Genomic DNA, 27,165 nt, shown 5'->3' with positions numbered 1-27,165 from the left:
TTTGGACATTTCATATGAATGGACTGTGCGGTACATGGCCTTCCCTGTCCACCTTCTTTTACTTACAATAATGTTGTCAAGCGTATGTCAATTTTATCATACTCATCATTTAAAGATATTTTACTGGAATATAAGCAAGCCATTTGCTCAGAATGGTAAGAATGAGAATATGTAGAATAATTTGAAGAGATTCAGCCTACAATTTGGAGGTCTCTGATTCTACGGCTAATCTCTTCCCACTTTACCTTCTGAAGACTTCCGTGTCCTCTGTTCTACAATAAGGACATCAGGTGAGATGATATCATTGTTCTTTTTTTTTATTCCTGTTACTCCAGGGATCCCAAAGACACAGAGACACCTACTGCTTGTCTTGTTGCAAAAATCAGTCAGCTGGATTTGAAAACTTTAGTTCCTTACTTGATCTGGAGACAGGAAATTTGGGACAGCTGCTATCCGTAACATTTTGACTTGATCATAAACACAGGAAGTAATACCAGTTTATTAATCAGGAGAGAAATAAAACAGCCTGAGCTGTTTGTATTGGGGTGTTTCCCTTCGACTCTGAAAAGGAATAATGTAATCAATGATTTCCACTGTGACTTCCTCCCTGATAAAGAGTTTCACACTAAAAAAAAAAAAAAACTATTAGAAATTTGCATGTATACACTATGCTTTTATACTTTTATTTTCATATCTTGATAACAGTAATATCTCCAGTCTCTAGAACAGGTGAGGGGCTGGCACTCGATATTCAATAATATTCATTGAATAAATGGTAGATGGATTGATGGCTGGGTGGCTGGGTAGATGGATGAAAGCCGTGTAGCTAAAGGTTGATTTAAACAGCAAGGATAAAAAAAAGACATGTTGAGTTTCCCTTTCCATCCCTTCTTCCAATGGCTAGAATAAATATAAAATGTGAAAAGCTAAAGCAACAGTTCAGAAGTAGAAATAAGTTTATTTTATTAATTTTGATACAATGCTAGAGATAGGACATTTAATAGGCTGCTTTGTTGCAAAAATTAATCAGCACCAGTTCCTGGTTTGAGTTATACAAACCATAGTGTTAATGAAAATATGTGCATGTTATTTTTGGCTGTATTAAAAATAAACAAAAACAGAAACATAAATCGATGTCACCTGGTTCATTTTTACCACTCCTTGGAAGGAGATGAAATAATTATATGATTTTAAGTTTATGTTCAGCAAAATATATGCTATATACATATGTATGTTTTGGTTAAAGAGCAAAAATCACAGGATTCTGAAAAGCTACACGCTACTTAGCTGGGTTGATGCCCTTGGGTAGAGGGGGCTTTTCCTGAGTTGGTATTCAAACCTGGGGAGAAGAGCTGGGTGGCATTTAGGTCCTTCTTTCTGATGCTCTCCTTCTTAGCTACCATCTGTCCCATCTCTCCCTGCTCAACCGTTCTCTCCTCTTTCCTATAATCACCCATTCCTTATTCTACCATTATTCCATTTCCTTCCTTCCTGCTCCCACCAGAATCTGACAGGTGACAGTGACCAATCTAGATGGAGAGAACCATGACCATCATTTACTTTTTTTTTTTAAGATTTTATTTTTAAGTAATCTCTACATCCAACATGAATCTCTACACCCAACATGATTCTTGAACTCACAACCCTGAGATCCACCAACTGAGCCAGCCAGGTGCCCCTGTCTCTCTCTCTCTTTTTTTTTTTTATGACAATCATTTCCTTTTTTTCCCCCTGAGTCAAAGCGCAATCATGAGAAAGAAATAAAGGTCATGATAAATATTGCCCAGCCCCCCCCCCCACTTCTCTGAATTCTTGTTTGTATCTTCATTCAATTACTTGCATTTTACAACCTGATTGATGCTTTCATGATCAGGAACATTTAAAAATATTATTCTAGTATTTCTAGTTGCTACAAAAATCATAAAACATTCTCTCTTTGTGCTAGCATTTGCAATTACACTTAAACATCATTGGCATTGCAGACAAGTATAAAAATCTACCATGCTGACCAGGTTCTCTCCATAACAGCCCTGGTTCTGGATTCCCAGTTTTAAATAGTTACTATAGCTCTGGAGTTCTAGCAGGGACTGGCCCCTGAACTCTTTCTTTCTTGAGCTTGTACTTTCCCTTCTAGGATATCACTCTTTAGGTAACTAACTCTTTGCTACATTATCTGGCATCTCACCTTCCCACATGGCAGAGGCCAGTGGATCAGAAAGGGTTGGAGCTGGTATGGAGGGTGGGTTTTGCAACTTTTGGTTAAATACCAGAGAGTGTTTGTGTTGTACGAGAGACCTGGATGTTGTAATCAGTCTAGAGCCTACTTGGGATACCTAAAGTAAGGAGCCTCCCGACGCCACCATGCTTTTAAATTTAAGTAAGAGGTAGGAATGCCTAAACATTAGCCGCACTTCTCTTTGTAAATATCTCATACTGAAAATCTTGATAAATGAGCAGAAATAAAACAAGCTTGTCATATTTTATATCCAGAAACGGGACTGAATTTCTTCCATTTATTTTAGTTTTACCGAATGTGTTATTCTAATAAAACCTGCACCAAAGCTTTAGTCTACTTGGTAACCCCATTTTACTCTGAAATTACTCTGAATTACTCATAGAGTAAGTTACATTTGGCACAACCATATTTTTCAGTGATTATGAAAAGAGGAAAATTCTGAGCAAATGCTTCAGAAATAAATTTCTAATTTCCTGTAATTAAACCTTGATTTCAGAAGGGAGTTCCTGTAAGGCTGCAACACGCTTTGCTGGTACAAAAATGTTTCATTCAGCTGATATTATAAATTAATAAGGGACCTTTATGTTACAGAATCAGGTTAGCATGCCATTCTAGAAATATTAGAGATTTAAGGGCTCAAAGTTATATCAAAATCTGTTCTGAGAATGTAGGTATTCAAGGGCTCTGTTTTCAGTATTATTTTTCTTTGTTCATCAACATAGTTCATTGGGACACTTCTGAGGAAGCAGTATTTTTCTTCCATGTGTTAACCATCACTCATATAAACTCTATTCCAAATGTCCTTGAGAAATGTTAGTCCGTACCACATACCCAAATGAAAAGAGAGGTTCACATTACTTCAAATTTCTCATGAATCTGTAAGGCTGGGAGAAGCGTAATGATTAGCTCTGGGATGGTAAGATGCCAACATTTTTACTGGAAAAAGAGATCTGTCTCATGAGTAGGGATGGGTAGACCCCTGACGTACAGGTAGCCTCTGAATTCTTACCTGAACTAGAGCTTTGCAAATAAGCTTCCATCTGCAAGATTCCCCCATCTAAAGCCTTCCTTTTCCACCACAGAGAATTCTCCTTTTTTATCCACAAGCCTCTTATCTCAGGTTTCACATTCGAAAGGGCTCCAAAGGGACAAAGTGACCCTTTGCTGTTCAGCTGTGATTTAATGAGCTGGTAGGGTTAGCTTTCTTCAGACTGAAGTGGTACAAACACCTGCAGGACAGATTTCAGAATGGGACAAAAACTTGAGGTCTTGGGACAAAAAAAATCCAAGGACCATGAACTTGGTATGAACTCAGATACGGAGTGGGGTCAGGGTAGGAGTAAGCACATCTTGTACCATATAATACTTCAGGCATTTGTTTTGAAAGGTACTGAGATGTAAGAATTGTATCTCTTCCTGAAAAAATGCTCATTGATCAATCTTCCTGGAACTATTCTTCAATGTTCCTTTTTTACTAGATAGAATCACTCATATACTATGATAAAAAAAATGTACTAAGTCAGTCATGACACCTTGTTTTGTATTGAACAATATGCACAAATCCTGTGAATAAATAGGTGAGAAATCCCAGGTGGGCACCTGGAGGCCAGTTACGTTTAGAGTTTCCTGGAGCACACGTAATTGTGAGCCTTGCCCTTCCCACAGTCCTGTGTTTGCCATTTCCCTTGTCTCTGAGCCAAAACGCAGTTCTTGCCACGCTTTAAACGTTGAGGGGGCCCTTTCCTCCAGTTGGTGAAGGTGACAGCTTCCCCGCCGATCCACTCCCAGCGGCCAGCACGCACTTGGTCATTCAAACCTAATGTGAACCAAGGAATGTGCCAATATTACATTTATGCTTGAAGATCATATCAGTCTATTGCTCTAAGCTCAGGAATCACATACAAACATGGGCCTACGTTCTAAAACACAGAACAGGACCTGGGAATCCTAAAACACAGGTAAGAACATATAGCTTTGAGGGGGCGCCTGGAAGGCTCAGTCAGTTGGGCATCTGCCTTCAGCTCAGGTCATGATCCCAGGGTCCTGGGATCGAGACCCAGGTCGGGCGCCCTGCTCAGCAGGGAGTCTGCTTCTCCCTCTCCCTTTGCCCCTCCCCCCAACTCGTTCTCTCTCTCTCTGTCTCACTTTCTCTCTCAAGTAAATAAAATCTTTTAAAAAATTAAAATTTAAAAATTAAAAAAAAAACAAAAAACAAAACAATATATGGCTTTGGAGTCAGGCAGATCCAAATCCAAATCCTAGATCTACCACCTACTAGTTGAGCATCTTTGGGCAGGTTACTTAACCACTCTAAGTTTTAGTTTCCTCATCTAAGAAATGGGAATAAAAATAGTATATTGAGGGCTGTTTTAAGTATTAAATAAGATAATGCATGTCAAGTTCATGGCATACATACATGTTTAGTAAACAGTAATTATTATTCACATTATTCTACAGACAGAATTCCTATCCCAGGGAAACAGGTACACTCTTGTCTATTGTTGTTCTTTCTTGATATGTAAATGTCTTGGTTTTCATATTTGAAAGTAGCTTCACTAGGTATTATTTTTAGTCTGGAATGTAAGATTTTTTTCAGCCTGCTATAATTCCAACAAAAAGCAGCTTTTCTCAACTTGCCTCTCTACTCCCACTGGCTATTTTACAATTGCACTTTAGTGTTGCAAAGCTTTTGTAATTTTTCTTAAAGAAACAATCTTCCTCCTTACTCCCCTTCATAGTAGAAACAAAGAGAATACAATGAGAAAAGAGTCTTTTATAAAAGCATGAATTGACATCTCCCAACCGGGTTTAACCATGAAAACAGTCTTAGATGCATACCCTATATTCTCCCGTGATTCTCCCTCAATATTTTGGGGTAGAATAAAATGAACTACTCTCTCCTTCTGGATTGTTTCCTTGCATTATTGATCAGGAGGAGATGTTATGCCTAAGCACTCTGTGGGAATAGAGCCTTGAATCAGTCATTATGGAAGCAGAGAAAACGTCTCCTCCGGCTTTAACTTAATACTCTCAGAAAATTTCAGAATTTAGAGATGTACTAAGTATTACAGAGATTTTGAGAAGCCAAGATTGGCTTTACTATTGTTCCCTGAAATCCAATACCTTCTAGGACAGATGGTGAAAATACTCACTTTGATGTGCCCTTAGAATTCTACTCCTAAAAATAGAATTTTTATCTCTGAAGAGATTGTGGTATTGTTAAAATTGAAGATATTAAAACTTCAGAAAACAAGGGATAAAATTAAGATCCACCTACAATTGTCAATAGGGGTAAACATTTCTAACTCTTTGGCATACTTCTTTATATATGTATATATCACATGCACATATGTGTATATATATATCACATATATAAATATTTTATTCTAAATTATTTTATGCTTCGTATGGCTGTGGACTCTGCTTTTTTACTTAGCACCCTGTCACAAATACGTTACATATTTTATATATAATATGCCTCCAACATATATTTCTTGGATGAAATCATAAACATTAAGCACTTTGTCTTGTCTTTAATATTCATTGCCTTACAAAAGCATTAAATATTAAATATTCCTTCATATGGCTATACCATAATTTAACTATCCCCTATTTACAGCTATTTCTAATTTTTTTACTTTTAGAAATAGCATTTGTTGAATTCTCTTACCTATAAACCAAACCACATCCCTTATTATTTCTTTGAGATGCATGTCTATAATCAAAGCATTGTGTCATTAAGATGAGTTTTATTTTTTTAAAGATTTTATTTATTGGAGAGAGAGAGAAAGAGAGAGAATGAGCAGGAGAGGGGCAGAGGGAGAGGAGAAGCAGGTTTCCCGCCGAGCAGGGAGCCTGATGCGGGACTCAATCTCAGAACCCCGGGATCAGGACCTGAGCCCAAGGCAGACACCCAACCGACTAAGCCACCAGGCACCCCAAGTTGAGGTTTAAAAGACACACTGTCCACCGGGCACCCCCTCCAAAAAAGAAAAAATAGATTGTCCAGCCATCTAACTGTTGCTTGTTACTGTGAGCCACAATTATCTGGCCTGGGGGAGGGCGATGCCCTCTTGATGTTCCCGCCTCCCTCCTCAGTACAGCGCAAACACTTGCCTATCCAGAAGGGTTTCCCTCCACTGATGTCCCAGAGCCATCGCATGTGCCGTCTAGAGAGAACTGTTACGAGGCTGCCCAGGTGACTACAAGGAGACAAACAAAAAAGGACAGCGTCAATGACAAGGAGCCCAATGTTCCTGTTGATATGAAATTCATAACAGAAGTCAAATCAGTTTAAAATAGAAAAAAAAAAGCGTATATATAGAAAGAACTTTGCAGGATTTGAATACTCTATTTTTTTACTTTAATGACTATCTGTAAGGTGGGATTGGTGACCGCAAAGAAAGTGAGATATTTTTTTTTTATACTATCTGAGCTTTAAAGCACAAATCCAATAGGTTTTAAACATCTTTTTCAAAAAATCAGCAACTACCTACTTATAAAAATTCATGCCAAAATACTACTCCTCTTGAGGGGAGTCTATCTCTAAATGGGCATAAATTTGACAAATATCCAATTAATTTGACCAGTAAGCTAACCCAAACTATTCAGATAAAATTACTTGAGGCCTACATTTTACGCTTGGTGTATTTAATCAAATACCCCAATAACTGTGACCCTTTGGTCATAGTGAAATGAGCATGGTCTCACTGTCAAAACTTCATAGGTGGTGTAGAAGTTAAAGCATGTGTTCTTATAAACATATATAAATATCCCCCCCCCAAATAGAATTGTTTTTATGTTTAAGGTGTACAGCATAATGCTTTGACTTACCTATACTGTGAAATGATTACCATAAGTTTACTTAGCATCCATCATTTCATTTAGATATCAAAAGAAAAAAAAAAGAAAGAAAAACAATTGTTTTCCTTGTGATGAGAACTCTTGGGATTTACTCTCTCAATAACTTTCAAATATACCATAGAGCTGTGTTAGCTACACTCATCATGCTATACATCACATCCCAGTAACCAAAAGTTTGTACCTTTTGACCACTTCATCCAATTATCCCACCCCATATCCTTGGCCTCTGCTAATCACATCTGATCTTTTTTTCTATGAGTTTGTTTTTTTTGTTTTAAGACTACATATAAGTGAGATCATATAGTATTTGTCTTTCTCTATCTGGTTTATTTCACTTAGTGTAAACTTCAATGAGTGTTATGTTGTTAAAATGGCAGAAATTCCTTCTTTTTTATGGCTGAATAATATTCCTCCGAGCATACATGTGGCATGTATCACAACTTTTTTATTCATTCATCTGTCGATGGACACTTGGATTATTTCCCTGTCTTGGCTACTATAAATAATAAACATGCTATAAACATGGGGGTGCAGATAGCCCTTCAACATACTGTTTTGATTTCCTTCAGATATATTCCCAGAGTGGAATTGTTGGATCATATGGTAGTTCTATTTTTAATATTTTGAGAATCCTCCAAACTGTTTTCCATAATGGCTGCACCAATTTGCAATCCCATCACTGTAACACAAGGAATTCCGTTTCTCCACATCCTCACCAGCAATTGTTATCTCTCATCCTTTTGATGATAGATATTATAACAGGCATGAGAATTATTCATGAATTATTCTTGCAGCTAGCTAAATTATTCCTATAAGCAATATTTGGTTGTTTCTAATTCCCCAATGGTGCCTATTAAAAGCTCTTTAAAAATGCTTTAAGTAAAAAGCTAATGATTATTTTTCTTCCTCTTCTTCCTTTTTTAATACAGAAAGTTTCAAACAAGAAACGAAGTCACCATGATCTTGCCTGGTTAATATCCATTGGCATTTTATTCATTTTGCGTATGTCTTTCCAAACTTCTGATCCATTTCTCTGCTTTTCCAGATCACATATGCAGAACATAATCTATCCATTTCTTCATGACTTTTTCCCCACTAAAACCAGTATTTTATTGTTCTATCATGCAGTGGTGGCTTCTAGGACTTCTGAGATACGTAAGTCTCTTCACCCCTTCTCTGAATGTCCTCAGGCTGCTGGATTTGGGTTTTGTGACTTGGCTCTGACCTCATTATTTACTGTCATCTCCTGTCTGACAGTCACAGAGGATACGAGAGCCCAACTTCTTCCCTCCTTCTCACATCCAGTATGGTAATTCTAACGTGCTGAGGGTTTAGAACTCAGAATACCAAATGTGTGGTATATGTAGGCCGAAGGAAGGCTCGAGGGGCTGCCTCAGTAAAGATGGTGCATTGAACAGAGCAAAGGAGATCTGAGTTCTCTTCCTGCTCTGCCCCTAATTCCCTAATGGCTGTAACTGCAGCCTCACCGTCATCATTAGAAGTAACAGGGCTTATTCAAGGATATTTAACATCTCCTCCCGCTTTAAGATTCTTGAAAATATTGTGAAAACAGACTTTGTAAAATCCATTTTAGCTGGTCAAGTACAAGTTTGATTTCTTTTTTTGTCTCTCCAAGAAGCAAAAAGTCCCCAAAAAAGCAAGATGGGAAGATAGCTGTGTTTAGGATACGTAACATGTTAGACCATAATTATTTGTAAAAGACACATTTAGGCACTGGTATGTTGATTATTTTACAAAAATATTCCTTTTCCTTTATGCCCATATACACACCAAATAGTGTGAACATTATCTATATAGATGTGTATAGAGAGGGATATAAAAATAAAATATAGAAACATATACATATAAAAATCTTTGGGCAGCTCTGAAATTTGAAGGCATTCAAAGTGTAGTAATAAAAACAGAAACTTTAATTTTTCTAGTTAAAGAAATAAACATCTACTTCTTTGAAATGTTTTGATTAAGTATAGATGTATTTCAGAGTAACTCTTTAAGGCCAGGCCAGCAGGGGTTCCAGACACTCCTGTGGGAAAACAAAATGGTTTTATAGATAATGATTTATAATAATAGAATTACCAAATGTACAATGACGGCCTAAGGAAATGAGCAGATGAGATTACAATATGTAAATTCAAGAAATACCTAATCTAGGAGTCTAGCTCCTCTGGGTTGGAAAAATAATAAAACACCAATGGAGAGGAAAGGAGATTGGAGATAAAGATTGAGTTGAGTTAGCAATCTGATTAGGGACAAGGAGAAAAGCAAAATTTGCTGTTCTTGAAACATGGGTGCTGCAAATGACGCTCTGTAAAGGATCTTCAGGGAAGAGAGCCCCAGGAAACACAGCTCAGAACTGAATAATGATCCCTGATACCAAATCAAAAACATACTAATATTAATATTAATTCTAATTAGAAAATCTAAGATCATCTCCTAAAATTAATTCATGAGAAGGTAAATATCCAGGTTGTGAAATGGTGAAACTATAAATTTTATATCACAGCAGGAATGGATAATTCCCAGAAGAATACATATTTTTCTTCCTTTTATATATATATATATTTAAATTAAGTTTTTTATTTTAATTCTAGTATTGTTAACATAACAGAGTTATATTAGATTCAGGTGTATGATATAGTGAAGAATACCTGTTTTGCAAGACAAAGAGGGTGGAGAAGAAGAAAACACAATAAACCTGAAAGGTAATGGGTCCAGGAAGGCAGGGAGGCCCATCTGATGGTAAAAACATGTTTAATGGTAGAGGAGGTATTAGGGTTCAGAGAAAAATTATATGGAAGAGGTGGCCCTGCTGCCCAAAAATACTTCTTTTAGAATAACTGAACCAAAGGAACATGGAGATATTTTCTTTTTCCTTTTAGTTTGCTTTTAACTTGCCGCTAGTCATTTTTTGAAATGTCTGTAGCTAGTATTAACCGTTCTTGGGGTAATCATTCTCGTCCTTTCGAAATACAATGCATATTGAAGTATCACACAAATACAATCAGATCAAATATTCATTTTCATTTTTTCAAATAAAATTTGAAAATTAAAAGCTTTTTATGATATTTTAAAAATCTCAGACCATATATATTTTCTTTACCTCTCTTACACATTCTAGAATACCATCAGAAATGGTATTTGATAGATGTTCTAAGTTCTGGACCAATCTGGTAAACAGATAATGTGTAATTTGAAAGAGTTTTATTACTGATAGATACATAATTAGTCTCTTTCTAAAATATGATGGAAAAACTCCAATTGTCCCTAAAAACATTTTTTTGTTCTAAAAGTTTTCTCAGTTTTATATCTCAAAAGAAATCACAGTTCTAGAGCTTAAAATAATTCCCTGAGATGAGTTTACCAAAATAACTTTAAAATAATATGAATAAATTACTCTGAACCTGCTTATCATACCACGTTTGATCTACTAGATATGATCTTTAATACCCTTGAATTAATAGGGGAGATGGAAATTTTCCATCACTGCTATAATAGATTTTATAATAGTTGTTATAGCACAAAATACCCTTCTATTTGTACTTATGTTCTCATATGTGCAATCAACAAATACAGCTTGTAACTCACATTATTTACATTTAGGTCCAGAGACATCAACTTAATGAAAGCTAAATGCTGCCATTTAAATTTAGTGACTTTCACATTCTTTTTTTTTTTTTTAAGATTTATTTATTTACTTTTAGAGAGAGCAGGAGAGGGGCAGAGGGAGGAGAATCTCAAGGAGACTCCCCACTGAGCGACAGCCTGATGCTGTTGGCCCTATCTCATGACCTTGAGATCACGACCCTGAAATCACGACCTAAGCTGAAACCAAGAGTCCAATGCTCAACCAACTGAGCCACCCAGGCACCCCACTGACTTTCACATTCTCAATAGAGCTTTGTGAGAAGCAGATGTGGGAAAGAATTGTCAGGACTGTATGACACCTTACTGATGTAAAATGAAGGGTTTAAAGACTTGACATAGGGGCGCCTGGGTGGCTCAGTCAGTTAAGCGTCTGCCTTTGGCTCAGGTCATGATCCCAGGGTCCTGGGATCAAGCCCCATGTAGAGCTCCCTGCTCAATGGGGAGCCTGCTTCTCCTTCTCCCCCTGCTCATGCTCTCTCTCACTCACCCTCTCTCTCAAGTAAATAACAAAAATCTTTAATAAAGACTTGCCATATAGGACAGATGTATCTGGAGAAAGATGGTGTCAATTTCTCTGCAGCTCATTGATGAATGAAGAATGATTTAGTTATTGAGCTGTGAAGCCAACACTGGGGGATAATACTTTAAGATGCAGTCTGGTCTAGACATTTCCAGTAGAGTAACTGCCCAAATATTTGTTGAATGAATGAATTTATAAACTGAGAACCTGACTGTACCTTAAGTTTGCTCTGAAAGATTATTTTGATTCCAATCCAAAAGAAATTAGGGTCCATAATTTAATAAAAATCGTAGTATGTCTTTGCTGTGAAAGATACAAAATACTAATACATAGTTTTGAAACCTACTTTAGGTTAGTTCAACACAAAGTTAACATAGGTGTGCTTGTCAATTCACCTGAGACAAGACAGCCCCGATCCTTATGGAGCTATTTGGAGAGTATAATAGAAATGAAGTCCACAAGCGAGTGATTTTGCTTCCCCAAATCCCTTTTGTTTTATCTGTAGAATGTAGATAATAATACGTGCTTCCCTCACAGAAGGATGATGGGAGGATCCAACAAGCTAGTATAGGGGAAAGAATTCTGTAAACTATACAGTGTAACATAAAAGGAAGTCGTTATTGGCAAGGAGGCGTGTAGAACTAGGTCAGCCTACTGTAAATGATCAGGGTGTAAACGTGCTTAAACCCAAGTTGCAGACGAGATCTTAGGTCAAATGCACGAGGAAGTAGCTAGACTTTTAAATAAATTTGGGCCTCAAGTTTATTATTGGGACAAGGGAACTGTATCATATTCATAGATTTATGACAAGATTAATAGAGGCATAACTAGTCTTCCTACTCTTTGTACTCACCATTAAAACCCAGCTGCAATTAGATGGATCAATAAAATAAAAAATATATTGGGGGACTAATGTAGGTTGGTCACCATGAAGTTATCAATATTATTACAAATTGCCATGATTTCAAAAAAATGAATTTTGACACCAAAAAGCAAGATTATAGTATCAGAGTAAAGAACAGTCCTTCTAAGAAAAGATACTTGGTGGGCACCTGGGTGGTTCAGTCATTAAGCGTCTGCCTTCGGCTCAGGTTATGATCCCAGGGTCCTGGGATCGAGCCCCCCATCGGGCTCCCTGCTCAGCAGGAAGCCTGCTTCTCCCTCTCCCACTCCCCCTGCTTGTGTTCCCTCTCTTGCTGGGTCTCTCTCTGTCAAATAAATAAATAAAATCTTAAAAAAAAAAAGAAAAGAAAAGATACTTGGTGACCTGATGCCAACATTGATGAAGGGATGGAAAGATACCGCTCAATACACCATGTCTTTACTTTTCTCATAACATGAAGAACTGGTTAGAGCTTCATTATAGGCCGGCAGAGTTACCTGAACTGTCATTTGAGGACCGCTGGAAGATGAACAATAAGGCTGCCTTCAAACTTAAGGTTTGGATTAATGTCGTTCTGTTCACCCATATTTTACCAACAAATCCCAGCAGCAATTTGATCTGGTAACCCCGGCTATAGTATAACTGCGCTTCTGTACGCCCCGTCATTTTTGTCGGTATAGACACCATACCCTCCTCTTCGTAACATGCTGCAGTCTTCTCCTGGCTAAATCAGAGAGCTTTTATTCCACACCAGAACTCTTTCCTCAAGAAGGAAAAAAGACCTATACCACTCGCCCTACCTGAGCTATCAATGCATTAAGACAAACGTTAAATAAAAGTAGGATACCCAGTTACTTGGGTGGAAGAATGTCTTCATTGTCCCTTAACATACAGCAATATGGGAATGTATGTATTTAAACGATAATTATTTTTAAAATTAAAAAAATAGTTTAACTTACTTCATAGCACCCACTCATCAACAAAAACCTGAAAGCCACTGATTAACCTCTATAGTACTCATACTTAAGACATGAAATACATCAGTGAAAAAAGGGTGGATACTTTGACCAATTTTTAAAAAGACTTAAAATATATTTTTTTAAAGATTTTATTTGTTCATTTGAGAGAGGGAGCAAATGAGCACAAGCCTGGGGTGGGGGGACAAAGGGAGAGGGAGAAGGAGGCTCCCCACTGAGCATGGGGCTCAATCCCAGGACCCTGGGATCATGACCCGAGCTGAAGGCAGACGCTTAACCACCCAAGCGCCACCCAAGCGCCACAGACTTTTAAAATATTTTATTAACTCTTTAAAAATCTAGTTATGGGGTGCCTGGGTGGCACAGTCAGTTGAGTGTCTAGCTCTTGGTTGTGGCTCAGCTGGTGATCTCGGGATTGTGGGATCAAGATTCTCCCTCCCTCTCCCTCTGCTCCTCTCCACCCTGCCCTCTCTCTCTCTAAATAAATCTTAAAAAAAAAAATCCAGTTATAATTTACATACAGTAAAATGCATAAATTTTAAGTATTCAATTCAATGAACTTTCACAATTGTATATATATCCATGTAACAACCACCCAGAGCAAGACGTAGAACATCTCCATCACTCTAGAATCTTACCTCATGCTACTTTTTAGTCACCCTTCAATCCCTGCCAGGGATGACTTTTTTTTTTTTCCTCATTTGTAACACCAACTAATAAATTAGTTTTTCCTATTCATATAAATGAAATCATATAATATGCACTCTTTTATGTTGGGTTGCTTCCTCTCTACATGTTTTTGAGATTTATTCACATTGTTGGAGGTTTTAGTAGTTCATTCCATTTTATCATTCGTAAAATAATTTATCGGAAAAATATTTATCTATTTCCTTGTCGATAGAGAAAATATAAAGAACCCTTATAAATCAACAACAAAAAGGCAAATTACCTAAACTATTATTATTTTTTTAAGATTTTATTTATTTATTTGAGAGTGAGTGACAGAGAGAGAGAGAACAAGCAGGGGGAGGGAGAGGGAGAAGCAGACTCCCTGCTGAGCAGGGATCCTGACACAGGGCTCGATCCCAGGACCCTGAAATCATGACCCGAGCTGAAGGCAGACTCTTAACTGCTTAATCGACTAGCCACTCAGATGCCCCATACCCAAACTATTATTATTATAAAAAAAAAATAAAGGTGCTTTGAAATTCTTGTGAATGTCTTTTTAGCATATATTTTTTTAAGTTTTATTTATTTAAGTAATCTCTACACCCAACGTGGGGCTCGAACTCGTGACCCCGAGATCAAGACTCATATACTCCTCTAACTGAGCCAGACAGGCACCTCTTTAGCATAAAATTATATCTCTTTCAGGTAAATACCTAGGAGTAGAGATGTTAGGTCACAGGGTAAATGTACGTAACTTTATAAAAAACTGCCAGACAACTCTACAAAGCGGTTATACCATTTTACACTTCCACCAGCATATATGAGAACTCCATTTGGTATTGTCAGTCTTCGTGATTTTATAGTGGGTGTGAAGTGATATTTCACTGTGGTTTTTATTTGCACTTCCCAGATGTCTAACGGTGGTGCATCTTTTCATGCACTTATTAATTATGTATCTTTTCTTGGGAAGTCTCCAAGTCATTTGCTATTTTTTTTTTTTAATCAGGTTGTCTTTTTGTTACAGATTCACAGGAATTGCTTGTATTTTCTGGATTTGAGACCTAGATCAGATGGACAATTGGAGATGAGCTTTGCCAAATGTGGTTCGCCCTTTCACTTTCTTAGCGGTGTTTTTAGATGAGCATAACTTTTTTGAATTTGATGAAGTGCAAGATCTGACTGCTATTCACCAGGGACTTCTCTAGTCTCCATTTCCAGCCATGGGGCAGATTAGTCTAATTGCATTGTTCTGGATAATATCCAGGTGGGCAAAAAGGGGGGTGGTGGTCAGGGATAGGTACATATGCATTTTTAAAGTCCTTCTGGGCTAGATAAATTCTGTTGTCATGATTTGACCACAAGCCATCCTTCACTAAGTGTTCCATTACCCACCGACCCTTTGTCCAACTTGTCTGGTTCCATAATCATCACTGTCCCTGACGTTGTTGTAGGTCTGATACTATAAGACCTTTCATTGCTATGTATTTTCAAATTACTGGGCAGGAATCCCTACTTAATTTAAAAAAAAAAAAGATAGAACCTGCAAGGCTGCTGACTCAGAAAAGCTCCTCTGACTTTCTCCAAAAGACCGAGAGAAACTAAAACGTAGAATTTCGCCAGCGGCACAGTCTTCACATAGAGAGATACGTCAAAATACATTATCAAGGTAATCTCAAATCCATTCTGAACTACAGAGCTCTCCTGGGCTTCCTAAAACAAAACCAAGTAGATATTAAACAGTCAAGGCTCCAGTGAAGGCAGCGACCTCGCCGTTGCATGAGAAAAGAGAGAAACAGTACGAAAGAAAACATTACTTAAAGTGAAAAAGGGTTTCTTACTGTTCCTTGCAAGCTCGGGCAGCTGTGTTCCAGGAGGCTTTCTGCTCTGTGATCAGGGAGTGGCAGTAGCCTGAGTGATGGTGCCAACCAGCTGGGCAGGATTTACCTTCCACCTCCTGAAATACAGTTGTCCATGTTCACATCAGAATGGTCTTTACCACCTAGAGTCTGCTCTCAGCATCAAGAGTTCCGTGAGTCCCCTAACTTGACTAGAGTAGTTCTGTCACCAGAAAGGACGTCAGCCCTTATCCCAATTCTCCACCTTGAGGAACGTGATGGCTTTGGACAGAAAACACTACTGAAGTCAGCACTGTTTCAATTGTACACTTTTGACATTCTAATGATTAAACAAAATGAGTAAACACCTTCTTAAATTTTATCGATTAACAAACGTGTTTTGTGATTTGTGAAACACCCCTTGGGCCATATTTTCCTCTTCACCTTCAAAGTAGAAGGAGGGCAGGTGGATGTAGCAAGAGCTGTCAGATCATTTCCTGTCTATCAGCATATCACAGAGCATAGAGCAAGCAGAGATCCTTCGCAGCTCATCCCGTGTCCCACCTCGCTTTGGGGGCTCCAAGCTTTCCACGTAACCCCATCACACTTGTACAGCTTTCGGAGGCTTTCTTGGAAGTGGAAAAGTCCCTTTAATTCCAGTGTGCAGTTCTTTGGAAATGAGGGCAGCGGGTCCTATGGGAAGGAGAGGTAACGTAGATTTGACTTAACGTAATCTGATCGCACATTCACCCCCTTCAGGTCTTCGTTTGTTAGGTAGCGTTTGTGTTGGGCAAACGATCCCCAAGCCTGAAGGCTGTTTTATAGCCCAGCAAACAGCTTGTTGTAAGATGAATAGGAAGTAAAAAGATTTCCCTACCTGTCTGGGGAAGTGTGAGTCAGTTGTGGATTCTACCTTATCTGCCTGAGGCAGCTCTGCCTCTCTGCTTGTCTTTGGTAACTGACGAATAATGGATACTTTGGCCTTCCGTTGGTGAGATGGAGAGCCGTCCTCCTCCAGCGTCAGGGAAACCATTCCGTGATACTGGAGGAAACCAGAAAACAACAATAAAGAGAAAGCAAACACCCAGACAGCAAACAAAAAGGTTTGCTGGAAAAATGAGCAATTCAAAAGTTGGGTTAAAGCAAAAAGGTAAAAGGTGTTTTTTTTTTTTTTTTCTGACCACCAAGCCTCAAAAACAAATGTCAAAACAGGCTTTTAAGAGAAATACATAAATACAGAAGAAATTAAAAAAAAATAGTTTCACTAAATATTTTGCATCCAGAAATACAAGAAATTTAGCGATTCTTTCAGACTATGCTTACATTATAGATGATGGCGGTTCCATTTCTATAAACAGAGGATGGAAGAACCTGAAATCAACAAAGTACAAAATATGAACAAAATTGGTTTGAATAATAATAACTAGCAACAGGCTAAAACCCTTTCAGTAAGATCTTGTTAGTGCTGAAAAAATGTTGAAACATGTGTTACTTAAGATTTTCCATGCCCAAATCATTAGAATTTTTAAAATCACTGGACCTAATCACAACTTACCAGTGTTGATTCATACATTCATAGTTTCAGTTATAGAGAAAAGACATCCTTATTTTCTTGGTATATCTGTGGCACACAGAGGTCCAAGTACACACACACACACACACACACACACACACATACACACACACACACACACACACACAGAGTGTGTGCCTAATTAGAATCCTACGCTAATAAGGTCAAAGCCACGGTTTCCACACCCAAGTAGATCACTTAATCTCATTCTGTTCCAGGGTCACTGGTTATCCCCTGTTTGTTTTGATCACAAAGGGAATCAAAGCAGAAATCATATGGATGAGTCAGTACATCCATCACCTCAATTAGTACAAATCAAGGCAGTGGGCAGCGTTATGATATCTGTATACAAAAAGCACTGCATGGGGGCGCCTGGCTGGCTTCGTCGCTGGAGCATGGGACTCTTGATCTTGGGGTCCTAAGTTCAAGCCCCACGTTGGGTGTAGAGATTACTTAAAAATAAAATCTTTTAAACAAAGTGGGGGGAGACTGCGTGCTTGTGCAAGGAACCATGGCTCCCATTCACTATGCAAATCAGCTTCTTCAGTGTTTCAGAACACTTATTAAAATTTTTTTATTCTTCTACAATGTCCTCTGCACATCAGATCCCAGAAGTTCCCCATCCTTACCGTTTTGCCATTCCCCCGGGTCCTAAGCTTCATACGAGAAAGATCTGGAGACTCAAAGCCCTGTCGGGTGTCTCCCTTAGTGACTGCCAGCCGCTTGTTAGATGTAAGGGGTCTTCTTTCCAGATGAAAGGAACCAGAAGTGGTGGGTGAGGAAGACCCTGGGGATAGCGGGTGCCAAATGCCCTTCTCCCGTGCATTGTGCTTGTTGGGGTTGAAGGAATATGAAGGATGGCACTGCCCTGGGGGCATGAAAGATGGCAGGTCAGTTCATGGTACACTAACGGGTAGATCACATCGACAAGCCCCTGCAGCAGCTTGTCATTAAACTTAGATGGATGGTTTCCCCCCAGATGCTGCCTCTTTGCCATTTGCCAGAACTCCTTTACTCTTCATCCGTTTCCATGCAGGAAAGCTGTGCTCTTCTGCACCGCTACGGGGTGGTTATAAAGTCACGAAATTGATTTCACAAACCACAAACGAAAGCCATTGCCATAATTTTATAATCAGACCACGTACTGGGGAAACTGCCTCACTTCTCTTCATGTTATAGCATTCCTCAGGTTTATTCACTGATCAAGGATCATTCCGTAAACGCTGCAAAGTGCTCATCCTTTCCCCACTCTCCTAGAGGTAGATGCTGGAATCGTTTGAAGAAGCGAAATCAAGTAACAGTTATAAAAAATTAGCATTCAACTGTTACAGAACAAAGAGCCAGTAAACCTTAACGGAGCTACTTCTACTAGAAGCATTTCCAATTAGGGGCGCCTGGGTGGCTCAGATGGTTAAGTGTCTGCCTTCGGCCCCAGTCATGATCCCAGGGTCCTGGGATCAAGTCCCGCATCGGGCTCCCTGCTAGGCTGGGAGCCTGCTTCTCCCTCTGCCTCTGCCTCTCTCTCTCTCTCTCTCTCTCTCTCTCTCTCTGACTCTCATGAATAAATAAGTAAAACATTTTAAAAATAAAAAAAAAAGAAGCATTTCCAATTAGTGTGACAAAAATCTAAACCCACGACCCTCATGTGGCTATTTTGTATTTCATGTGTAAAGTGTGTATTTCATGTATTTCATGTACTTACTGTGACCAGAAAATTCTACCGAGAAAGAAATGAATTTGGCCGTAAAGGTGATCGGGAAAGATGTTGTGGAAAAAATGAGTATCATAAAGGCAAGGGGATAGTGTTTATTTTTATCATAGGAAAGAGAAGAGGTGAGAGTGGATTTCAGGTAGGGAAAACATACCATGGGGCACGACAGGTGTAAAAGCAGAGGTCTAAGTCCACGCATGGTACCTGGACACTTGTCAAATCCTAAATTGACACCTAAGTAGAAAATATTTGGCAGAAAAAAAAAAATCAGAGCACCAAGGACTGTGCTCAGTTTTTATTTTATTTAGTTCACAGGTTGTTTTTTTTTTTTTGCAGATACTATCCAGGACCTACTTGGCTCTGCAACCCAAGGTTATTCATTAATATTCTCCAGCTTCTCCTGAGTCTCCTAGCCAGCTGTATCTTTCACAACTGTTTTTCTCCAATTCCTTCCTCTCTTAGAATTTTCCTGGTCACACTACAGTGGGGGCTCAGATTTGAGGCATTAAGAGCTCTCTTTAACAGAGGAAGATAATTACAGCCCTACAAACTCTGGGGGAAAATAATTGTCCATAGATTCTCACCAACATTGTTTCCCCCTTGGTGAGAACAACAAACGGGTAGGGGAAAAAAAACAAAAAACAAAAAACAACCATGCCACTGACTTGTTGCTTTTCTCAAACACTAGTTCTTAGCAGGAGGAAAACCACATGAAGCAGAAACCAGAATAAAGGGCCTACAACATGACTGAGGTTGCTTTCTTGACAAGAAATTAAGCATTTTGATTTGAAGGCGTTATCAAGCACATTGGCTGTTGAAAGCAAGCAGCCATAGCGCCAGGACCGCTCCTGATTTCAAGATGAGGATCAAAAGAATACCTCCTTTTGAGTCCAGAATTTTCACTGCAGCTTTTGTCTTTGTGCCAAGAACCGCATTCACAGGGGAGTTCAGAATTACTTCAAAGGCCTCATCGTCTTCCTCTAATCCGTCATAGGTAATTGCTATATTCCACATCTTAGTTGACATTCCTACAAGAAGTAAACATTTTAATTACTCTTTAATTGCTATTTCAATCACCTAGGTGTCAGAGAAATATATTAATTAACATGTCTACAGCTCGGCTGCAGTAGCCTGAGCGAACTATTGTACTGCTCGCAACTCGCTCAAGTCCTGCTGTTCTCCCAAATAATATTAAAAGACCACATTTGTTCCTGGACAATGATGATTCCGTTTCAATGCAAACACTGTAACAAAAAAGTAAGCTGCATTGTGCAAGGGATGAACAAAAAAAAAAATGGTTAGGAGATGAGATCCAAGACTTACTTCCCCCCCCCCCCCGCTCCCCGCCCCGCCCCTTCTCTCCTTAAGAATAAACAAGTACTGCAATCTTAAAATCTTAATAGTTTCAAAACTCTTAAGAGGTTGGCAGAGACAGTTAAAAGTGATTATTGGATGGTACTCCATGCTATTCATGGAACCCTTGAAATGATTGATTTCTAAAGACAGCTGCTTCCATCCACTGCTCAGCTTCCTGAGATCCTTCTAGCCCACAAATGTTTTTTTCCAATGATGTAATACTCAGTATTTGATACTTTCCTCGAGAGAATTTATGGGCTGGGGGTTTTAGAAACAGACTGAGCCCATTTTTTTTTTCTCCTTCTGTCTGCCTCTGCTCATGGAGTTACAATCAAGCTTGGTTCACGGCAACTTTGTGAACTTAATACCCGACCGTTTCGATGGTCCAAACATAGCCCCAGCTATGTCACCACGGAGATGGGACACAAAGCAACCCCGGAAACACAAAATATTAAAGCTGGAAGAAACTTGTGAGATTGTCTGATCCTGACCCGTTTCCATGACGCGGATTACAGGATACCCCTCTTAATTTATTTAGAAGAGAACGTGGTGGAAGAAAAAAAAGAAGAAGAAGTACCATTTAGCGGAGAAAGAAGGCTCAAGTTTAAGGGGGGAAAAGAAAGAAAACAAATGTGTGGTTTAGCTTCCTAGGACTGTTTTGAAAACTTTTACTCGCTGGCATTCACTCACTGGCTCTTAGAGGGGTTTTATTCCCATAAACCCATCTACCGAAGCAGTCAAGCATTTTTTCCCGAGCCTTCTCTTCTGAAAATCTGGTTTCCTTTCTCCCTGCACATTGTCTGCTGCAGATTTATGCCTCGTGATTGTGCCATCTAATTGACAGCCTCCTTTTTGAAGATGTGTCACACACAGATTTCATGATCTAATCATTTCCTCGATCCCCCGCAGAATCCATTGGAGATGAAACTGTTCATTTATCCTACTCCTGGCTGCACTTAGAGGGAAACAAAATTAAGTGCAGTTGAAATAATTTTATTTAAAAAAAAAAAACAGGCTGACAACTGGTTTGTTAAGCTTTCCGTATCAACTGAATCCCTAAATCAATTACTTTCCTAGTCTTTGCTAAAACAGAAGTTGCAACACCTAACATAAAGTGCCATATAATTCCCACCTCGTGGATGGAGGGATGGATCGACCCATCAAAATACACATTTTGTATCTATTACGTACTTATGTTTAAGGCTTTAGATGCCATGGAGAACGCCAGAGGTGTAACGTCAGCATGCCCTGACCTCAAGGAATTTAAAAGCTCTTTGAAGAGACAAGATGTAAATACCAGGAAAGGCCACTGTGCAAGGCTATGTATGATTAGCTGCCAAGAGATACAGACTAGATGGTAAATACTGTATGTATGTGGGCGCCAGAGTAGGGAGGTTTGGGAGGGAGGGAGTGGGAAAACAGCATAAGCAAAGGCAGGAAGGTAGCAGACCAAAGGCCTTGAACAGGGAGGGCTGAGCGAATGAGCTGGCTGGAACAGAGCTCACACCATGGAACAGGAGATGGTAAAAAAGCAAAGGCAGTTTGTGGCCAGGCTGCAGAGAGCCCAGCCCTGGACACCAGGTGCTGGATTCAGACTTTAAACCATAGGCAACAGGGAAGACTCTTGAAAATGGAGGTCTTAGAAAAATCAATCTCCGTGTTACGAAGGAAGATTTAGGGGCCCAGGAAGATGGGCAAAGAGGCTAGAAGTGGGGAGGCGACATGGGCAGCTGTTGTAATAAACCTGGCAGGAAGGGATAAGAGACCAGACGGTACAGAAAGTACATGAATATTAAGAAGTTTAATGTTCAAAGAACTGTTTTGACTCTCAAAGTGCAAACAGTCAAGCATTATTCAAATAAAACTCCAATACAAAAAAAAAAAAAATCCAAGTTCCAACCAATTGCCCTCTTACTGTTAAGAATCATTTTTTTAAAAATTATAGTACCCCTTCTCCCTCCCAACCCCCCCCCGCCCCCGCAAAATTAAAGTTTTTCTAAGACCTTATGGAGTAGAACCAGAGGGTTAGAGCAAATCTCTTCCAAATTTCATTTAAGCACTTTCTGATTGGTTTGCTTGCATTTCAATTTTGTTTCTATGCCTACCAGGTGTGCATATAGAACCAACTTTTCTAGGTTAATGAGATTGGAAGTAAGAACATTCTGGGTTTTTCTTTTTCCTTCCTCTCCCATTTTCAAGGTGCAAAGTAGTTGTTAAATCACCGAGATTATAAGCAATTTCAGAAGGCTTGAACTGGCCTCCTGTTCCCATAAAACAAAAGGTGCTGAAGAAAAGGTGTCACTTTATGCAGACATACCCCACTTTACAGAGTAGGTCAATTACTGGATATTTTCCTGCAAAGCAGATTCCACTACTGAAAGACACCGCCTCAGTGTTTTTTAATAAATGCCATTTTAGAGATCTGTTCCTTTGGAAAACAGTTTGACTAGTAGGAATGATTTAGTCTCAATTAAGAAAGCAGCAAACCTTTCAAGAACACATATTTAAAAGGAAAACAATCATTTTCTTAAGAATATTTACACTTTGACTCAATCAGTCACAATAGTTGAATGCAAAGTAGGCAGGATTAGTTTGGGGTTCAGTACAATGGCAGGAAGGTGAAGCTCACTAGACTGAAAAGTTACCCATTTCTCTCCAGCACCCTCCCCAAAGTTCTCAAACCTTCTAATATCCCACTGTCTTTGATTTCTCACTCTGTTTCTTCGCCCATCACGGAGGCTACGTTTTTGAAGAAAATAAAAGCAGTGGGGGTGGGGGTGGGGACACCAGACCCAGAAGAGGCAAGGTTTAACAATATGGGAGTAAATAAACATTTACAGGACCTGTGAACATAGGGAACTTTAAAATACTCTAAAGTAAAACTTCAGCTAATGAAACCATTTCTGGCTAGTCAATTCCAAAACAATGAGCAGGCAAGTACTGTTCCTTTTTAACTTGTAAGATTTTTTTCTTAAAATGTCTAAATAATCCCTAAAATCACGACCAGTTAGAGCCTCCAGAAGTCATCAGGATCTACTCAAAATAGTATGTAAACTCTTGTAGACAAATCAGCCTTTATCTTATCCAGTGGAACCTCCTAGAGGTGGATTTCAGAGCCTCCTCTAAGTGTGATACTTTCTAGTTGCCATCAGTCCAAACGGAGCACCTGGAAGACTGCTCAAAATCTACTGAAAGCCCAAATCACTCCAGATCCTGTGACAAACAGGTCTCAAATAATAAAGACAACATACGACAAAGACTCTTGGTTCTCCAAAGTGGAAAGGTTTGAACTGCCTTAACATGAAGTACAAAAGGGACATACACAGTGCAAATGCACCAAAATCTTTCATCTTCAGGTTGACCAGAACACTCTTGTGTTGCCTTGCAGCAACCTGTGGGTGAACATCAAATACCTTATGGGAACAGCTCTTCTACAAAGTAGGTCACTTGAGGAACAAACTTACATGAGTCAGGAAACGTAAATATCACAGGAAGGAGGCCAATCATAATATTTGGGTAGTTTCATGTCAAATTTAAGGATCATTGTTATAGGTTGAATTGGGTACTCAAAATCTTTATGTTGAAATCCTAATTCCTAGTACTTCAGAACATGACCTTATTTACAGATGTAACTGGTTAAGATAAAGTCATACTAGAGTGGGCCTCTAATCCATTATGATTGATGTCCTTATAAAAAGGGGAAATTTGGACACAGATGCATACACAAGAAAGTCATGTGGGGACAAGGGCAGAGACTGGTATAGATATAGCAGAAGCCAAGGAACACCAAAGATTCCAGCCAATCACCAGAGCATGGGAGACAGGCATGGAACAGATGCTCTCTCACAGCCCCTGGAAGGAATCAACCCTGCTGACCCCTTGATCTTGAACTTGTAGCCTCCAGAATGGTGGGAAAATAAATTTCTGTTTTTAAGCTACCTGTTTGTGATATTTTGTGAGGGCAGCCTTAGCAAACTAAACTAGTCACAAAACATCATGCTACTTGTGATAAATGGCAGAAAGGCATTTCTTTTCTATGTTTACTATTAAGGATGTCAATTTTGGGGCGGTGATGATACTTAGTCTACTTTGTTTTGCCTTTGCTTGAACCATCACATATCAGTGGCAGATAATGGCAAGAGTTGTGACTTGGTGGAATGTTCTCAGAGTGTAGAACGCCTCCTCTGCAGGAGAGCACAAAGCCCGAAGCCCTGGCTGCTTCACAAGGCCTTTTCCATTTGCCCCTGGACAGGTGATCCATGTCCATCCCAGACCAGAGGGAAAGAGAACCATGCGTGCAGTGAAGGAGAGCTACCCGCCCCTTCAACAGAAGCCAGGGAAGGAAGGTGTGGATCCAGCCTCAGTGCTTTAGACACAGTTCCCCAAAAGTGTGTTGGTCCTTCACCCTGAAGTCCCCTCCTCCTTCTTCTTCTACTTGCTCAGAATACCCATCTCCTCTGGGAAGTTTTCCAGGATTCCCCTTAACCAGAACAGTAGCTCATCTCTTGGGTCCCAATATCCTCTTAATGAGTTGTTTTCATGTCTCTATTTCCCACATGATAGAACACCTTTGAGAGTAGGCACCATGCTTTATATTCCCTTTTGCACCTGGCAGAATCTTTTCCACAGATTTAAAGCAAAATATGTGCTATCTAATTAATCTTCCCTGGAATCTCCTCATTTCAACCTACTCCAAGAGAAATCATTTAGAAATGGCCTCATGCGAATATGACTTTCTGAAAATTTCCATCAAAGTATGAGGCAATTAAATTAGCTCAGCTTTATGTTAGGACTCCAAGTAACTTTTTATTTGATTTTTTTTGTCTTTTGTTTTTTTTTTTTAGAAGGGGGCAGGGGGAGAGGGAGAATCTTAAGCAGGCTCCAAGCCCAGTGCAGAGCCCAATGTGGGGTTCAATCTCATGACCCTGAGACCATGACCTGAGCCAAAACCAAAAGTCGGACACTTAATCGACTGAGCCACCCAGGCACCCCCAAATAATTTTTTAGATGACACCCTTTTCTGGATTTTTTGGATGTTTGCTTTGACATTTTTATATTTATTTGTTATGAGTTTTCTTCTCATTTTAAATAAATATTCACTTGTGATAAAGTGAAATATGGGGGACAAAACCTCAAGTCCAAACTGATCTCTCTTGGAGTGGCTGAAATAGGTCCCCATGACCTGCACACATTCTTACAAAAACAGGAAACAAACTGTAGACACAAAACATACCTGGGTCAAACTGAATCAGTTTAGATGGAGTCAGAGTGAAGTCTTTTCCAACTGTAGCTGACACTTGGTTGACCTTAAGAGGAAAAAATGTCCTTTTTCAATAAAAATAAATATTATTTTAATAGAGAAACATCTAGTCTAGTATCATAGTAGATTAAACTAATGCTCTTTTTTTTAGGGAGGCTCTCCACCCAACAACCCAACATGGGGCTTGAACTCATAACCCCAAGATCAAGAGTTGCATGCTCTACTGACTGAGCCAGCCAGGCACCCCAAACTCATGCTCTTAAATCTGTTCTTAACATAAAAGTTTTTTTTTTTTCAAATTATAATAAAGCATTTTAGATCTAGGCTACGTGGATCTTCCTTAAACTTAAATTTTTTCTTAGACTACTATCAATGGAAGTAAAAGCAAAGCTTTTTTTTTTCTCTTTTTCTTTTTGCTTCTTTATAAATGATTCGGTCATTGGAGAAAGCAGCATAAATCTTAAACACTATTTTTCTCTTCGTTATGAGGATCCATTTATTTCATCCCCTTCCTTCTACCCCAAACTGGCTTTGAAATCATGCCTCAGAGGAAAATGGGGGGGGGAAGCAGCGGCAGTTGCTCCCCACAAGTAGCTTAAGGGTGTCCTATGAGTTTCAGGGCACGGAAGGCCTTAGACAAGTTGACCTGAAACAAGTCTGGTCCATTTTCCTGTCAGGACGAAACCACCCTTCTTCACAGAAATGAATAAGAGCTCCACGGGGCTGGCCGACCTGGTGAACGGCCGCACAAAATCAATCCACACACACCACGGAGGGCTTCTGAGTCTTCACCAAGTCAGTCATTAACAACAACAACAAAAATTACGCTAGTCTGAAGAGACTATTTACTGATCTGTTCCCCATTCCCAGGGCTGAAAACGAGAGGCGATTTAGGGCTCTCAAGTCATGGCCTTATCTCCCCCAGAGGGAGCCTAAATCCGTGTTAAGAATAGTGTCCTTGGGGCGCCTGGGTGGCTCAGTCACTAAGCATCTGCCTTCGGCTCAGGTCATGATCCTGGGGTCCTGGGATCGAGCCCCACATCGGGCTCCCTGCTCGGCAGGAAGCCTGCTTCTCCCTCTCCCACTCTTCCTGCTTGTGTTCCCTCTCTCGCTGTCTCTCTCTCTGTTAAAAAATAAATAAAATCTTAAAAAAAAAAAAAAAAAGAATAGTGTCCTTGGGGGCGCCTGGGCTCAGTCATTGGGCGTCTGCCTTCAGCTCAGGTCATGGTCCCAGGATCCTGGGATCGAGCCCCGCGTCGGGCTCCCTGCTCCGCAGGAAGCCTGCTTCTCCCTCTCCCACTCCCCCTGTGTGTGTTCCCTCTCCCGCTGTGTCTCTCTGTCAAATAAATAAATAAAATCTTAAAAAAAAAAAAAAAAAAGAATAGTGTCCTTGGCTAGTGTGAAAAAGAAGTCATCAGATGAGAACGCGGTGTAAGCACGAGAGGTAGCTGTTACTTCGCCCTTTTTTAGACATTTAAGATGATCAAGAACGTGGGTTCCTCTATTTCTTCACTTTCATACAAAGAAATGAAGCGCACCATGGAAAACTTCAAAGTTCCTATTTTTATGGCTTTAGACATTCCCTCCGTTCGTCAGCAAGGGCCCTAAGACCTGCG

General features: G+C 39.5%; 2 protein-coding genes across 7 annotated transcripts in view; both read right to left on the bottom strand.

Moving 5' to 3' along the window:
• Positions 1 to 1,792: 1,792 nt before the first annotated feature.
• Positions 1,793 to 25,592, bottom strand: LOC116624491 (FRAS1-related extracellular matrix protein 1-like). 2 transcript variants are annotated; one of them, XM_032392484.1, is made up of 9 exons: positions 25,523 to 25,592; positions 19,812 to 19,961; positions 17,852 to 18,090; positions 16,973 to 17,020; positions 16,527 to 16,691; positions 16,214 to 16,342; positions 15,653 to 15,768; positions 6,353 to 6,438; positions 1,794 to 4,052 (listed from the first exon to the last, which is right to left on the bottom strand). In XM_032392484.1, exons 2-9 carry the CDS (start codon positions 19,957 to 19,959, stop codon positions 3,853 to 3,855), a joined length of 1,131 nt encoding a protein of 376 aa, XP_032248375.1. In that variant the 5' UTR covers positions 19,960 to 19,961; positions 25,523 to 25,592; the 3' UTR covers positions 1,794 to 3,852. The 2 variants fall into 2 exon arrangements, with proteins under 2 accessions (XP_032248374.1, XP_032248375.1); XM_032392483.1 differs by lacking the exon at positions 25,523 to 25,592 and having other exon boundaries at positions 1,793 to 4,052; positions 17,852 to 18,488; positions 19,812 to 19,890.
• Positions 25,522 to 27,165, bottom strand: part of FREM1 (FRAS1 related extracellular matrix 1) — a 143,067-nt gene continuing 141,423 nt past the window's right edge. For all 5 annotated transcript variants that reach the window (XM_032392475.1, XM_032392474.1, XM_032392477.1 and 2 more), the window contains one exon: positions 25,522 to 25,595. In XM_032392475.1, the coding sequence (XP_032248366.1) occupies positions 25,553 to 25,595 (43 nt within the window). In that variant the 3' untranslated portion in view covers positions 25,522 to 25,552. The remainder of the gene's footprint in view (positions 25,596 to 27,165) is intronic.

This window comes from Phoca vitulina, unplaced genomic scaffold (genome assembly GCF_004348235.1).
Source record: "Phoca vitulina isolate PV1807 unplaced genomic scaffold, GSC_HSeal_1.0 scaffold67, whole genome shotgun sequence".
NCBI lineage: Eukaryota > Metazoa > Chordata > Mammalia > Carnivora > Phocidae > Phoca > Phoca vitulina.
Note: the sequence above shows the minus strand (reverse complement) of the source record. Positions and strands in the feature narration are given on the sequence as shown.

What these genes read in the sequence shown, in the direction of transcription:
- LOC116624491 (XM_032392484.1), bottom strand. Translation starts at nt 19,959, where the DNA reads ATGTCAACTAAGATGTGGAATATAGCAATTACCTATGACGGATTAGAG. An exon ending in AATTCTGGACTCAAAAGGAG is followed by an intron (nt 18,091 to 19,811) that starts GTATTCTTTTGA and finishes TCATGCCCCCAG; the next exon opens with GGCAGTGCCATCCTTCATAT. An exon ending in CTTGGAGCCCCCAAAGCGAG is followed by an intron (nt 15,769 to 16,213) that starts GTGGGACACGGG and finishes ACTGTATTTCAG; the next exon opens with GAGGTGGAAGGTAAATCCTG.